Genomic DNA, 16,187 nt, shown 5'->3' on the forward strand with positions numbered 1-16,187 from the left:
TTATTTATTCCCCTCCCCTTTCCCTCCTCCTGCCCTGCTGTTTTGTGCTCTGTGTTGTCTTCTCATTTTCTCTCCTCTAGGATTCACCAGAATTCAATCCTGGAGACCTCTGATGGGGAGAGAGGTTCCCTGTCAATTGCACCACCTCATGCCCTAGTTTCTGCTGTGCTTCACCTTGACTCCCCCCTTGTCTCTCTTTTGATGCATCATCTTGCTGTGTGACTCACTTGTGTAGGGCACTGGCTCATCATGCGGGCACTGTCTTGCCACGCAGGCATGCTTTCTCTTCTTTTTCACCAGGAGTCCCCAAGAATTGAACCCAGGTCCTCCCACATGGTACGTGGAAGCTCTATTGCTTGAGCCACATCTCATTATGTTTTTGTCTTCTTGTGTCTCTTGTAGTGTCAGCTTGTCATGCCTGCCCATCGCACAATCTTGCTGTCTTCTTTAGGAGACAATAGGAATCAAACCAGGGACCTCCTGTGTGGTAGGCGGGGGGCTCAAATGCTTGAGCCACATTCTGTACCCTGAAAGGGCTTCTTAAGCAACAAGGAGATAAGTTTATTTGCAATTATTATTAATTTTTAAACTCTCTTTAACTGGAAATAATTCAGTGATATTTTAATCGGGAATATCACCAAATAGGATTACCTATTTTCTAATAAACCTTTCAACAAATATGCATTTAAAGATGCTAAGTTAAAGTGAAAAAAAAATCAGTTCACATAGGACAGCTTGTTTATTTTATCCCTGTGTTAAAAAACATTTTTGTGCCTCTTCTTGGAAATTACATAGGATATGCATACATAAACTTCAACTGAACGGGAGAGGGCAGACAATTCTATAAATATATAAAATATAATGCAACATAACAGATCCCAGTTATAAAACCTAATTATACCAATTTTTGATGGAAATAACGTCTCATCATCCAATTGGTCTTGAACCCAAGTCATCAGGTAATCAATATATTTTGGTGCAGAGCACTTAATAGGCTTCTTTATGTTTGTTCCATCTGCCCAGTGATACTCATATCTGCATTGGAAAGATAAAAAGCACACAGAATATCAGAATATACCCCAAAAATGTATACACAGGCATGTTTTAAATAATTGGCTCCCCCATATAAACATGCAGTTTTAAGTTGCCAGATATTTTGCACATATCATGATCCAAACGAGGTAGACCCTATTAAATTTATTTTTGTGTTTTTTTTCTATGCTCCACTCATACCTTCTTTTTTTATTTAGCTTTCCTTCATATATACCCTTTAGACTTTAGAATCATATGATGCTACAGGGGACCAAAAAAAAGCTAGCTTTCTTTCCAGTTCTATGATGACCATCCTAAAATTTTATCACTGTTTTTCTTCCTTGAAAGACATGCCTTTTTATGCAGTACAATTCTTTGTAACTTTTTAACTTTTAGGCTTTAAATGTTGGGTTAAGGATAGAGGAAGATCTAAAGTAAGATGAATGAAAAAAGAGAAGGATTCAGTATTTGTATACATTTGGTTGAGAAGCTAAATATGCTTTAAAGCAAATTGTCAATCCAAATAAAGATACCTGGGGTTTTGGGTATTAACAAGAAACCAAACATTGGCTTGCTAAACATTTAATAAGTGCCTACTCTGTGAGAGATACTGTGTCCAGGTCAAGGGATACTAAAATGAAGACACTCTCCCTACTCTCAAGGAGACTAGACTATTACAGAAAACAGACTTGTAAACAAACAAATAAAAACAGTATAATAAAAATTGTAATAGAGTTACACATACACAAATAACACACAATCAAAATCATAAAATTAAGGATAAACAAGCATACAGCTGAACCCCAAATACAGAAATTTCTAAACTCAACTAGCATTTAGATTGTTAGTTTCCCAAAAGGTAACTTAGATTCTTGCTTTGAATCATTTGTGGTTTTCTAACTTGGTCCCCAGATTTCGGGTTGACTGAATGATAGGTAAGTGAGCCTATCAAAAGACATTACAAAACAGGAAGCGGATGTGGCTCAAGTGATACAGCTTCCGCCTACCACATGGGAGGACACGGGTTCACTCCCTGGGGCCTCCTGGTGAAAAAGAAGAAGAGAAAGTGTGCCCACGCAAGTGCCCGCATGGTGAGCTGGTGAGTACAAGTGCCCACGTGGTAAGTGAGTCACGCAGCAAGATGATGACGAAACAAGAGACAAGGGAGGAGTCAAGATGAAGTGCAGCATAAACCAGACACTGAGGTGGTACAACTGACAGGGAACCTCTCTCCACATCTAAGTCTCCAGGATCAAATCTCAGTGAATCCTAGAGGAGAGAAAATGAGAAGACAACGACAACACAGACAGCAAAAACAGCAGGGCAGGAGGAGGGGAAGTGGGGAAAATAAATAAATCTTAAAAAAAAAAAAGACAATATAAAATGCAAAAATATTATAGGGTATTTTAAAATACAACTATTACCTTGAGGTAGGATGAGTAAGGATGTTTTTTCTTTTTTGTCTTTATTTTTTTAATATTACATTCAAAAAGTATGAGGTCCCCATATACCCCCCACCGCCCTCACTTCACTCCTCCCCCCATAACAACAATCTCCTCCATCATCATGAGACATTTATTGCATTTGGTGAATACATCTCTGAGAGGATGCCTTCTATTTAATCATAGCCACTTAGACCTCAGAACAATGATCAAAAACACAATAAACCTGAATAGACATTCTGGTAGAGCACTATATTGGCAACTCTAGGCAACAGGGATAACAGTCAAATCCATTTTGAAGGTCTCTCAGTGGCGCTTTCCTAATATTTCTTGGCATCCTGTTTCACTGTTTCATCACTCTGCCTGTAAAGAAGTTCTTCCCAATATCAAACAAGTCTTACTGTGATTTAAGCTTATTTCATCTTGTTTGATCCTCTTAGGAGACAAAGATCATGACTGGTAGGACTTTTAGCCATCCCCTTCTCTAGGAGAAATAGCTTTTACTTCTAGGATGTTTAACTATGATTCCTTGATACTTTCTTTTTCTTTTGCCATGCTTATGCCTAACATCACTTCTCTCATCTTGTAACTCTCTTGTCCCCATGGATTTTTTTTTCATTTGACAGGTCATTCTATTTGAAATTTACTGCTATCATCAACATATGAATTTGTAAACTGCAAACTCCAAAATATTCACCATTTCTTGGTTAATAATAATGATAATTAGAAACTGAAAACAAAGTTCTGTGGGTATTACTCAAAACCACTTTGCAAGTCTAATGCTAATCACTAACAAATGCCTCCCCTTGGTGCAGTTCTTCATCTTCTGATAAAAAGTAGCAAACCATGACCAGGAATACATCTTAGCATTAACAACAAGCAAAACTTAAGACTCTCAGAAAGGAAGGAATAAAGAAGGAAAGGATGTGGGAGGTAGAGAAGGGGAAGGGAAGAGGGGAAGGAGAAAAGGAGAGGGGAGGGAAGAGGGTGGGAGGGAAAAGAGGGTAAGGAGGAAGGAGAAGAAAGGAGGCAGCATATGGGAGACAGAAGGAAGGAAAGGGAAGAAGCGGGGACAAAATCAATGCTTATTCATGAAAATATTGCCTTTAGACCAGCTATAGCTTTTAAGGTTACACACACAAACACAGAGCAGAGAGAACAACACAGCTCTCAAATAAAGCCTGAGGAATCTGCTTTCTTAGAAGACAGTTATTTAATTTCTAAATGCACAACTAACCATATAAATAGCAAAATTAAAACCATCTATTGTCACATGATAAACTCCTAAAATAAATACCAGTAATACTAACAAGAATGAAGAAATACTGAAAGATAATTGTTTTATTTATTTTATTATTATTTTAATTTATACCTTCCTCTCCCAGATGGTTCTCTTGTCTGTCTGCTCATTATTTGCTCGCCTTCTCTAGGAAACACCAGGAACTGAACATGGGACCTCCCATATGGGAGATAAGTGCCCAACGGCCTAAGCCACATTTGCTCCCCGCAGACTGCAGTATCTGCTAGCTTGTGGCATCTGCTCGTTTAGGCAGGTGTGGCACATATCTCTTTAGAAGGCCCAAACCCTGGACTTCCCATGTGGTAGAAGGGTGCCCAACTAACTGGTTAAGCCACATCCGCTTTCCAAGATTTTAGTTTTAAATGCTACCATTTTCTCTATTAAACCAGCCCACAACAAGAAAAACAAAAACAACAATGAAATAAGAAATGTACACACTATCTCTGATAAAACTAGGAGGCATCTGTGTCTCTCAATGACACCCTAACAGTAAGGGCTACTTGATGCACTTAAGTTCAAAACAGAAGTGAGGGAAGAACAAGAGAAGCACCCGCAACAGTAAACCCTATACAAGGTCTGCAGAGGACACTTCTCCAAAGTAAATGGAGTACCCTGAGAGAGAAAAACCTCTGCAAAATGAGGTCTGTTAGGAGGCAGGCGACAGACACTTGATTATGAATGGCTCTACAGCTGCTCATCTCTGTGGGCTAGAAAGAAGGTTCATGTATATCTTTGTGTCTTCCTTTCTCTCAAACACCTTTCCTGAGAGCTGCCAGCTTATGTTTTACTTCCTTATATTTTATCACTATACTTTTTCTGAGCTCTTATACCTCTACTATGAGCTTTGTAGAAGTTTGATATTATTTATGAATTCCAGAAAAAGATACTAATTATGTTTGTAAACTAATCTGTCCTCTGGGTGTGATACCCTTTGACTGTATTAAATTCAAAGGTTCTATATTTATTTGATTAAATCAAGATTAGGGCTTTGATTTGACCAAGTCATTAGGGCATGGTCAGGGTTGAGTCTCCACCCTCTTGGTGGGCTATACAGACATTCACTCAAGAAGACACACAGGGGAAGCAGACTTGGCCCGGTGGTTAGGGTGTCCATCTACCACATGGGAGGTCCGTGGTTCAAACCCCAGGCCTCCTTGACCCATGTGCAGATGGCCCATGCGCAGTGTGGATGCACACAAGGAGTGCCATGCCACGCAGGGGTGTCCCCTGCGTAGGGGAGCCCCACACACAAGGAGTGCATCCCGTAAGGAGAGCAGCCCAGCACGAAAGAAAGTGCAGCTTGCCTAGGAATGGCGCCACACACACACAGAGCTGACACAACAAGATGATTCAACAAAAAGAAACACAGTTTTCTGTGCTGCTGACAACAGAAGTAGACAAAGAAGAATACACAGCAAATAGACACAGAGAACAGACAACCGGGGGGGGGGGGGGGGGGGAGGGGAAGGGAGAAATAAATAAATAAATCTTAAAAAAAAAAAAAAAAGACACACAGGGGAAGCAGATTTGGCTCAACTGATAGAGCGTCCACTTACCACATATGCAGTCCAGGTTCAAACCCAGGGCCTCCTGATCCATGTGGTAAGCTGGCCCACACACAGTGCCAATGCGCACAAGGAGTGCCATACCACACAGGCGTGTCCCCCGCATACAGGAGCCCCTCACACAAGGAGTGTGCCCCTCAAGGAAATCCACCTAACATGAAAAAAGCACAGCCTGCCCAGGAGTGGCACCACGCACATGGAGAGCTGACGCAGCAAGATGATGCAAGAAAAGAAGAGACACAGATTCCTGGGGCTGCTGACAAGAATGCAAGTAGAGGGAAACGGACTTGGCCCAGTGGTTAGGGCATCCGTCTACCACATGGGAGGTCCGGGGTTCAAACCCCAGGCCTCCTTGACCCGTGTGGAGCTGGCCCACGCGCAGTGCTGATGCGTGCAAGGAGTGCCCTGCCACGCAGGGGTGTCCCCCGTGTAGGGGAGCCCCATGCGCAAGGAGTGTGCCCCATAGGGAAAGCCGCCCAGCGCCAAAGAAAGTGCAGCCTGCCCAGGAATGGCGCCGCCCACACTTCCCGTGCTGCTGACGACAACAGAAGCGGACAAAGAAACAAGACGCAGCAAATAGACACAGAGAACAGACAACCAGGGGAGGGGGGAATTAAATAAATAAATAAATCTTTAAAAAAAAAAAAGAATGCAAGTAGACAAAGAAGAACACAATGTGAGTGGACACAGAGAGCAGACAAAAGGGAGGGAGGAAGGGGAGAGAAATAAGTTTAAAGAAAAAAATTTTATTTTTAAAAGGAAGAAGATACACAGGAGAAGGTATACAGAAGCAAGAGAGATCTCCATAGACACAGCGGAGGAGAGAACCTCGATCCTAGGGCTCCGGAGAGAGCTGAGCCATTCACTTGATAGTTGACAGCTGACCTCGTGAAGAGACCAAAGCAGCTGGCCCCAGAAAGAAAGAAACCGTATCCTAGCCTACAGCTAAGGTTGGAAGAAGCTGGGATCATGGAGCCTTAAGAGGAAAGAGGAAGGCTGAACCCTCACAGAGACTGGCAACCATCTTTCCTGAGAAAGGAGCTCTTATGGTACCTCAAGTTGGACTCTTTAGGGCCCTGTAACTGTAAGCTTCTACCCCAAATAAATACCCTTTATAAAAGCCAACAGATTTCTGGTACTTTGCATCAGCACCCCTTTGGCTAATACAAGCTCTTTAATCATTTTGCATCTGATCAAAGTTTTCTTCTATTCAGGGCAGTGTTTTCTGGGGAGTGTTCTTCATCCACCTTTTGATTATTCTATTTCACTAATCATTTTTTGTTTTTGTAGCATATCCTATTCCTATTACTTTTGAAGAATTAAGTAACTTCTTCCTGGACCAGATGTTTAGAGAAGGTTTCTGAGGGGCAAGGAGTAAGGGCAGTATTCAGAGTGGCAGTAATGGGGACTGGTATATTCACAGAATACCTCCTGTATTAGTCAGTCAAAGGGGTGCTGATGCAAAATACCAGAAATTGGTTGGTGTTTATAAAGGGTATTTATTTGCGATAGGAGCTTACAGATACCAGGCCATAAAGCATTAAGTTACTTCCCTCACCAAAGTCTATTTGGAGCAAGATGGCTGATGATGTCTGTGATGATTCAAGGTTCCTGGGTTTCTATGTTCCTGGGGCTTGCTTTACTCTGGCTTCAAGGTTCCTTCCTTCCTGGGGCTGGCTTCTCTTTCCTCTGTGTGCTGACTTCCCAGGGCTCCAGCTTAAGTCTTCAGCATCAACTTCCAAATTCAAAACTCCAACATTAAAAGCCCCCAACTCTGTTCTTCGACTGTGCCTTTTATCTGTGAGTCCCCACCTACCAAGGGGTGGGGACACAACGCCCTAATCTCAATAACTCAATCATGCCCAGGTACAGATCAGAATATAAGCATAATCCAATATTTCTTTTTGGAATTCATCAATTACTTCAAACTGCTACACCTCCCAATGAAACACTAGTCAATTATAAAGGAAAAATGAGGAATTTAAGGTGACAAACCTGGCAGACACCAACATAACAAGGAAATCATGGTTAATATCACCTATTATGGGATGGGTCGACATTGTGTGCCTTCTAATGTGATCCACTGAGAAAAGTAGATTATCATTTCTGGTGTTCCTACCAAGAATGCATGGCCTGAATGTGGTCATAAGGGAAACATCAGACAGACCCAGATTGAGGATCATACCACAAGAATGTCAGGCTGAGTTGGGGCTCCCCAAAATCACCCCCACATTCCACAATTATCTAAAAGGACTCAGAGGACTCAGCATATGGTTCACAATTGACTATGATTTATTACAGCCAAAGGACACAAAGTAGAATCAGCAAAGGGGAAAAGTACATGGGGCAAAGTCCAGAGGAAACCAGGAACAAGCCTCCAGAGTCATCTCCCAGAAGAATCACACAGAATGCATTCAATTCCCCAAGCAACAAGTTGTAGCAACACATGTGAAATGCTATCTACAAGGGAAGCTCATTAGAGACTTTGTGCTCAGGATTTTTACTGGGGGATGGTCATGGAGGTACCCTTTTCCTGGAGTGTACCCCAATTCCAGACTCTCAGAAGGAAAGCAGGTGCTCGGCATATACCATATTGTTTGTACAAACAATTTAGGCACAGTGATCCACTCTACGCTTAAGATAGTGAGAATCTTTCTGAAACTCAAATTCCCAGATATCATTCTAAGGGCCAACTTTATAAGCAGACCTTTCAAAAGATGGCAGTATTGCCTGCTGTAACTCTTTCCTGCAAAAAAGACAATAAAGGGAAAGACTGAGGAACTGTTCCAGATAGGAAGTACCTGAAGAGATACAACAAATAAATGCAATACACGTTCCTAGACAGGATACTGGACCAGAAAAGAGAAAATGAGACACTGTTGAGAAAGCTGATGAAAAATGAATGGGATTGAATATCTCACCCTGTAGCACAGCCCACAATTCATATCTAGGGTTGTATATTTACGTCTTTTCTTGTTTCTTAATACTCTCTTTACTCCCTTGCCTACCCCATGGCATGTCCTTAAATTCTTGTGTGTGGCATAGCCAAGAACCTAGAAACCCAGAACCAAGAGCATTCTGCTAACATTTTTGGCAAGCCAAGTAAGGAGGCAAGTAACATTCCCCAACCCCTGCAGGAGACTGGTGAGTTTTTAATTAAAGCCCATTTATGTCCTCTCTTGTTTTATTAGCAAGACCCCTAAGAATTTCACCATGGGCTGTGCCCAGAGGTTTGTTCCTTAGCCCTCAGAAGGCCCTGATATTCCTGTACAATTCATTAACTCTGGGGTCCCTGAGGCTGTTTGCTTGTAAGCCACAGAGCAGTGTCTTCTTCTTATATACTTCTTAATGTCCTGCTTTACTGCAAGCTCAGTCCCTGGCAGTGGCCATAAAATGTGCCCTCTCTGATGGTCAACCTACCTAAGACCTCTGCAAGAGTAAGCCAAAAGAAAGGTTTCAAGCCACCTTCTTTTCTAGAAAGAATAACTTGGCTTGGTAGCTTTGGAACCTGGGTCCAGACATCTCCCAAGACTTAGTTTGCAGTGGGGACACCCAAACGTATGGCTCTGAGTCCTCAGGATGCTGAGAAGCAGAGCAGCAGCTCCAAATGTCTCCCAAGATGTAAGTGGCTTGGGTGCTTTGGTTTGGAGGCTAAAAGTTTAGTCAGGCTGGGATCTGGGACACCAAATTTGCTGACAGACTTTTTTTTCGTTTTCCCTATATCAATAGGCATGGCTTCTGTAGCATTCCTGCAGTCCTGCAGACTCCCCATTAAGGTATCTTCTCAGGAACTGGGATAACCTGCCTACTGATGTTCTAAAAAGGAAGAGGCTAATCTTTTCCTGCCACACCATATGGCTGCAGAATGGCCTAGAGTGGCCTCTGCATGAGACTCTGAATTCCAGTTAAACACATATAAAAGGGAAGCAGAGGACAAGCAGATCTGAGGGCCAGAGACCATGTGGCCACGACTACTTAAAGAGATAAGGAAATCTGTTGCCAAACTGGTCAATTATAAGTTCAGGGAAATTACTCAGAGGCAGAACCCAGAAACCTAGCCTTATTTTAAGGACAGCTGGTCGAGGCAATAAAAATACCGTCAGGGAGATCCTGACCCTAGAGAAGGATGGATCTTCCTCGGACCCGACTTTACTAGCCAGGCTACCTGAGAAATCCATAGAAAGCTGAAAAAGTAACTTTCCCTGAGCCCCCAAACCCCCATTAACTCCCTTATAGAAATAGCCTTCTCAGTTTTCAACAATTGAGACCATGCCACCATGATGGAAAAGGTAAGGAGAGGCAGGCACAGGGTCTGGGATAGGCTCACCTTTTAATTGCCACCATTAAAGGCACATCACTTCAGGGTCATCCAGATATAGGCTCCACGTCAGCAGGAACCTGGCCCCAAACTGCCTCGACACACAGAAAGGTCTTTGCCCCTGGGGAGGATGGAAAGGGCCTGAAGCCCGTGACCTGTGACATGCAGGTAAGATTCTTAATTTTTTAATTAACATGGGAGTCAATTACTACTTGGTCCTGGCCTGCATCCAGACCTCTCTAGTATTGATTGTGCCTAATAAGGGGAGTAAATGGGGAATCAATATCTAGGCCATTTACTAAACCTCTCTCCTGTAGAATAAGGAATCTCCTCATATGCCATCAATTAAGATTAAAAAGTTCCTGGAAAACTTAACCTAGTCTAAGTATATAAAATTCTCTCTTCTGTTCCAATCTCTGTTCCCTTTAACTTTGTCAATGTGCTTGTGCCTAGAACTCATAAATCAGATTTGGGGTTCGCCTGTTACAAATTGGATATTGGTGAAAGGTAACCTAAAAAAGAGTCTTTGAAATGTCAATACTATCTTGCAATTAGATTTAATGTATAAAAGAAATCACATGTAATTAATTCAACTGCTGGAAAAGCAGGAAAACTGAGCAACATTGTTACTAATAAAATTGTTTCAATTGTTTAGTTAATAAATGAAAGTGCCCAATTTGTTTCGAAGTGAAAATTTACTAGAAACTGTAACTAGAAGTTAAGACAAAATCATTATATAGATGCCTTTATTATAAAACAGCAAATGGAGGCTATAACTGAGTGGATTTAGCCTAGAATCTAGGCCTTAGACTCACTATGATGGTAATCTTAGACTAATTTACTTTGTTTACAATTAGGTCAGGTCTAAACTCACCATTGTATATGCTTGCTATAGTAATGGTAATCCTAAACTAAATTTACCTTGATTATGGTTATCTTAAGACTAGCTTCTCCCCTGGACCTACAGGTATGATAGTACTTCTAAACTGAGTGTGGCTTTGCTTATGGTTATTTCAGGACTCCTCACCCTTGGATGTACTTGCTCACCTTTGTAATGATAACCACTCTCTTCTTCCCTGTTTGAATCCATGGAAACTTTTCCTTGTGGCTTGGGGGAAGGCAAATTTGAGACATACCTGTCTCCTGTCCTTCCACTGGTGTTAACAGCCCTGCTTTCTCTCATTATTATTCAGGTGTGGACTCCAAATTACCTACTCCCAAACAGGAGCCCAGAGGGACCCCATGACCTTGGAGGAAACAGCTGCCTGGTGGCAATCCTTGGCCCTCTTCCAGTACAGAGGCCGCTGGAGTCCTGATATCTCAGGGGACTGGGGAGTAAGGGACCTCCCACCTTAAGCATCAAGAATTCTAAGCAGCAGGTCATAAGGAAAAAAAAAAAAGCTTTCCTTGACACTTCAATGACCTCAGAGAGTATATACTGGAATTAGTTTTGTTCATTCAAGGTCTGTTAAAGTCAAAATGGGAAATAAGTAGAGCTCTGAAGTAAAGGAAAATGTTGATTGTATTTTAAAACATTTAGGAACAGTTTGGTTATCAGCCAATAACTAAAGGTAACAAAATTCTTGTGCAAAACTGCATGGTCACAGTACATATTAAAAATAATCAGAAATAGCCTTCAAAAAGATCTTTGAAATGTTATTTTATAGTTGAACTTACTTTGTAATAGAATGAAAATGATGAATAATATTAATGAGTTGTGTGTTTCTAACTCTCCATTTGTATCTGCCTATTTACTCAGTGTATACTATCATACATGAAGATGGTAATATCAAATTAACAAATGAAAATTCTTAAAAGACCTCTTTCAAATTACTAAAAATTAAATATGCACTTATATATGTAAATCATTATTTCTGGAGCCCAAATTAAGCTAAGCAGAACAGAAAGGCCATACGGAAGTCTGAATATAGAAACTATTGGGAAAGGGAAAAAGGTTTTCCTAAGCTCTTTGATCTACCCAGCCCCCAGGGCCTTATCTTTGCAAGAACTGTGAGGGAAGGGCTAGGTATGATAGTTTAAAAGTCTATTCTAGGCTGGGGAATTAAGAATCATAGTTTGTCCTGTACTTCCCCAATTTAAACCTTTTAAAAGACTTAAAATAAGAGTAACTAATAATACAATTGTCAAATTTCAGTAAGGAAAAAGTCCTTGAAAACCATGGAAAGATATTTTCTAAATTATGATGAAAACAAATTAAACAATTATAATTATTTCAGAATCTAGGAATCAGTATGCTTTTATTCAGTTTTAGAATTTTATTAAAGAAAAATGAGGTTTCAGCCTCCTGTAGAGGAAGAGAAAAACATTACTTGCATAAACTATAATTGTTTTAATTTTATTTAGCTTGCGTTATTATTTCCCTAGGTTTACAGAATACCAATTAAATAGCTTTATATGTATTAAATCTTTAAGATAATGACAATTGTAAGTTTGTGTTTAATGAAATATAGATCTGCCCTAAAGTGAAATGATTACTTTTCACAGAACAGAAGGAGGAATGTAAGACAAACGGATAAGGTAAATTTCACTGGATGCTAACTGTAATTTAATAAGCTTATTTAAAAGTAGTAGGAACCAGATTTGGCTCAAAGGATAGGGCATCCACCTACCACATGGGAGGTCCAAGGTTCAAACCCAGGGCCTCCTAACCCATGTGATGAGCTGGCCCACTCCTTGCACACAAGGAGTGCTGTGCCACGCAGGGGTATCCCCCATGTAGGGGAGCCCCACATGCAAGGAGTGCACTGTGTAAGAAGAGTCGCCCAGCGCACAAAAAGTGCAGCCTGCCCAGGAATGGCGCCACACACACGGAGAGCTGATGCGGCAAGACGATGCAACAAAACAAGACACAGATTCCGGGTGCCGCTGACAAGAATACAAGTGGACACAGAAGAACACACAGTGAATGGACACAGAGAGCAGACAACTTGGGGGGGGGGGAGGGGAGAGAAATAAATAAATAAATATTTAAATAAATAAATAAAAGTAAAATAGTCATCCAAAAGGGATGCTGATGCAAAGTACCAGAAATCTGTTGGCTTTTATAAAGAGTATTTGATTGGGGTAAAAATTACAGTTACAAGGCCTAAAGAGTACAACTCAAGGTTGGTTTCTCACCCAAAGTCATTTGGTATGTGGTGAAGCAATATGGCAGGAAATGTCTGAGAAGGTTCAGCCTTCCTCTCTCTCTCAAGGCTCTATGGGCCCAGCTTCTTCCAATCTTAGCTGTAGGCTGGGGGGCTTGTTTCCTCCTGGGCCTTCTTAGCTGCTCAGGGCTCTGGATTCTTCAGCTGCCAACTATCAGGGGAATGGCTCAGCTCTCTCCAGGGCCCCAGGATGAAGTTCCCTCCTCTGCCAAGTCTATGGAGCACTCTCAATTCCTGGGTATCTTCTCCTGTCTTCTTGATTGAGTGTCCAAGGGGGCAGGGACTCAACCCTGCACATGAATAGCCAGAGGGTTTTACACTCTGTCAGGCAGGGCCTATCTTACCTAACCCTTCAGGTCCCCCTTAAGAATAAGGGTGTAAACTCTCTAATGGGGGAGTTGAAGCAGGTTAGTACAAGGAAAAGGGAAGACCAGTCACAGCTGGGACCCAGGAGACAACACAGCTGTGAGACCCCACCCAGAAATCCCCTTCTACTTAGTACAAAGCCGGAAAGACCCCACCTAGACCCTGAATATGAGGTTCCATTTAGAACTCTTTCTGGGGTCAAGGGGAAGCCCTGGATACTCCAAACAACAGGCCCCCTGAGAGCTAACAGGTGGGAAACCAATCAGAACAGCAAACTGAGGCCTCTCCCCAACATTAGGAAAGGGGAGGAGGAAAGGTCTTAAAAGGCCTAACCCGGGGCCCCATATGTGCATCTCACCCTATAGCACAGCCTACAGTCCATGTCTTTCATTGTGTACTTATCTCTTTTCTTGTTTCTTAATAAACTCTTTACTCCTTTGCCTACTCCCCACCCCCCGCCCCTCCCCAAAATAGTATGGTGTTTGTGGACAGGAGGTAGTTATTTGGAGAGTTTGTAGGCTGCTTATGTGAACAAGTATTCTCGTTTTTGGAAAATACATTGGAATATTTAGAGATAACTGTGCATCTGGTCTCTAACTTGCTCAAAAGTTTCAGAAATACATTAATGTTAAAGAGTATACATATAGAAAGGGAGTGATGAAGCAGTGCATTAAACTGGTAACAGGAAATCTGGGTGAAAGAGATATGACAGTTCTTTGTACTGGAAGCTACACATTTACTCCAATGATATTCAAAATCATATAAAAACTTCTTTTTAAAAAATGCCAACAGAATTAGAAGCATATCATTTTTGAATAACCTCACTGATGGCAAATAGTCATTCTATGTAAAAGGACTGGGTTATGAGAAACAGTAAAACTCATTTACAGTCATTCTGAAGAATGTTGGCCAACACATGATTTGGTCAAAAGATAAAGTATAACTCTAAAGTAATGAAACTGAATTTCTTGGGTTGCCAGTGATTTGGCAATTTATATATTACCCAAAATATTCTGAGCAGTGAAATAATTAGTAAATTAAGTGATTAGTCATGACTTTGTTTTGTTTTGATATTCACAATTCATATACAATGGGGGAGAGGGAGAACAACTTTTTTTTTTAGGAGGTACTGGGGATTGAACCCAGGAACTTGTACAGGGGAAACAGGCACGCAGAGAGCTACACCTACTCCCTGTCCTTTAAAAAAAAAAAAAAAAATTGGGAAACCAAACTTTGAAAATTATCTTCTCTGATTATCCTTTAAAATCTCTACAATGTAGTAACCATTCACTGTTGTCATCTTAAAGGTTCCTTTTTCTTTTTTTCTTTCTTTTTTTGTAAATGCTATTGAAAGAAGTTACACATTAGGCTCTCTAAGCTTAAGGGTAAGCACATTTCATTCTTGAATCTAGTTTTAACTAAAAACACACCAATAGAAAAATACTACAAGAAGGGGGATAATGATCAATTAGGACAATTTCACAATTTGTGCTGGAACCATAATATAGAGCAAAAGAATTACATTTTGATCCAAATAAGCCCAGAAATGAATCACTGATCATATATTATATTTCTGTGTGATCTTAGCCAAGATAATAAGTTTTAATCTTTATTGCTCATCTATAAATGGATATCATAGTATCAATTTTCAAATAATGATGAGAAATTAGAGAAAATTAATGAATATACACATGACAGTGTCTGTTGCTTAGCAGGCATTCCAAGACAGCAGGCAGTGGTCACAGCAGTAGAAGTATTACCCTCCCAGAGTCTCCATGGTGCACTCTGCCATTTTCTTAATTTTTGGTTGAGGAAATATGCTCATCATGTATATATCTATTGTTATTCACTTAAACATTGTAATTGAATTTATTCGAAATGAAGTGAGAAAATGGAATCAGTGTGGTTATAAAATAAAATCACTTTAGTTTAAAAAAAAAGCCATACTAAGAATAAATTTTTTCTCTTCTTTATGCCTCTTAAAATCAATTAATGGGAAGCGGACTTGGCCCAATGGTAGGGCGTCCACCTACCACGTGGGAGTTCCACAATTCAAACCCCGGGCCTCCTTGACGCGTGTGGAGCTGGCCCGTGTGCAGTGCTGATGCGCACAAGGAGTGTCGTGCCACGCAGGGGTGTCCCCCACGTAGGGGAGCCCCATGTGCAAGGAGTGTGCCCCGTAAGGAGAGCCACCCAGCACAAAAGAAACTGAAGCCTGCCCAAGAATGGCGCCGCACACATGGAGAGCTGACATAACAACAAGATAATGCAACAAAAAAAAGAAACACAAATTCCCCGTGGCGCTGATAAGGATAGAAGCGGTCACAGAAGAACACACAGCAAATGGACACAGAGAGCAGACAACTGGGAGGGCGGGCGGGAAGGGGAGAGAAATAAATAAAAAATAAATCTTTAAAAATAAATAAATAAATAAAATAAAATCAATACTACTTATAATAAGAGAAACAGTACAGTGTAGCAATTAAAGAGTACAGACATTAAAATCAAACAGGCCCAAGTTTCAACCTGGCATTAATTGTTACTAGGTAAAGAACTTTTGACAAGTTAAGAAACCTTTCTAAGACTCAATTTATTTTTCTGTAAAATGAAGGTGATGAGTTTTCTTTCTTCATAGGGTAGCTGAATGAAATAAAAAATGCAATGCATGTAAAGATCTAGCATTAAGGAAGCAATAAATAAGTGACAGCTGCGATTGTTATTATTAGTAATAGTAATATTCATTGCCAATGAAGTTTCAAAAATTACTTGATCCAGCCAACATTTACTGAGTGCTAGTTACCTGGGAGAAACTGTCCTTGCACCAAAAGGGATTTAAAAGAACAAATCTGGGAAACGGACTTTGGCCCAATGGTTAGGGCGTCTGTCTACCATATGGGAGGTCCGCGGTTCAAACCCCGGACCTCCTTGACCCGTGTAGAGCTGGCCATGCGCAGTGCTGATGCGCGCAAGGAGTGCCGTGCCACGCAAGGGTGTCCC

At 41.1% G+C, this 16,187-nt stretch overlaps 1 protein-coding gene and 1 long non-coding RNA gene across 3 annotated transcripts in view; one reads left to right on the forward strand and one right to left on the reverse strand.

The window, feature by feature from the left end:
* Nucleotides 1-15,475, forward strand: part of LOC131278528 (uncharacterized) — a 40,311-nt gene extending 24,836 nt beyond the window's left edge. Inside the window, exon 2 of the long non-coding RNA XR_009185883.1 lies at nucleotides 10,851-15,475. This is a non-coding gene — a long non-coding RNA (uncharacterized lncRNA). The remainder of the gene's footprint in view (nucleotides 1-10,850) is intronic.
* Nucleotides 1-16,187, reverse strand: part of MOB1B (MOB kinase activator 1B) — a 100,528-nt gene that overhangs the window by 11,628 nt on the left and 72,713 nt on the right. For both annotated transcript variants that reach the window (XM_058297342.1, XM_058297336.1), the window contains exon 4: nucleotides 902-1,035. In XM_058297342.1, coding sequence (XP_058153325.1) covers nucleotides 902-1,035 — 134 coding nt within the window. The remainder of the gene's footprint in view (nucleotides 1-901; nucleotides 1,036-16,187) is intronic.

The sequence above is a fragment of the Dasypus novemcinctus genome, chromosome 1 (assembly GCF_030445035.2).
Source record: "Dasypus novemcinctus isolate mDasNov1 chromosome 1, mDasNov1.1.hap2, whole genome shotgun sequence".
Classification (NCBI taxonomy): Eukaryota; Metazoa; Chordata; class Mammalia; order Cingulata; family Dasypodidae; genus Dasypus; species Dasypus novemcinctus.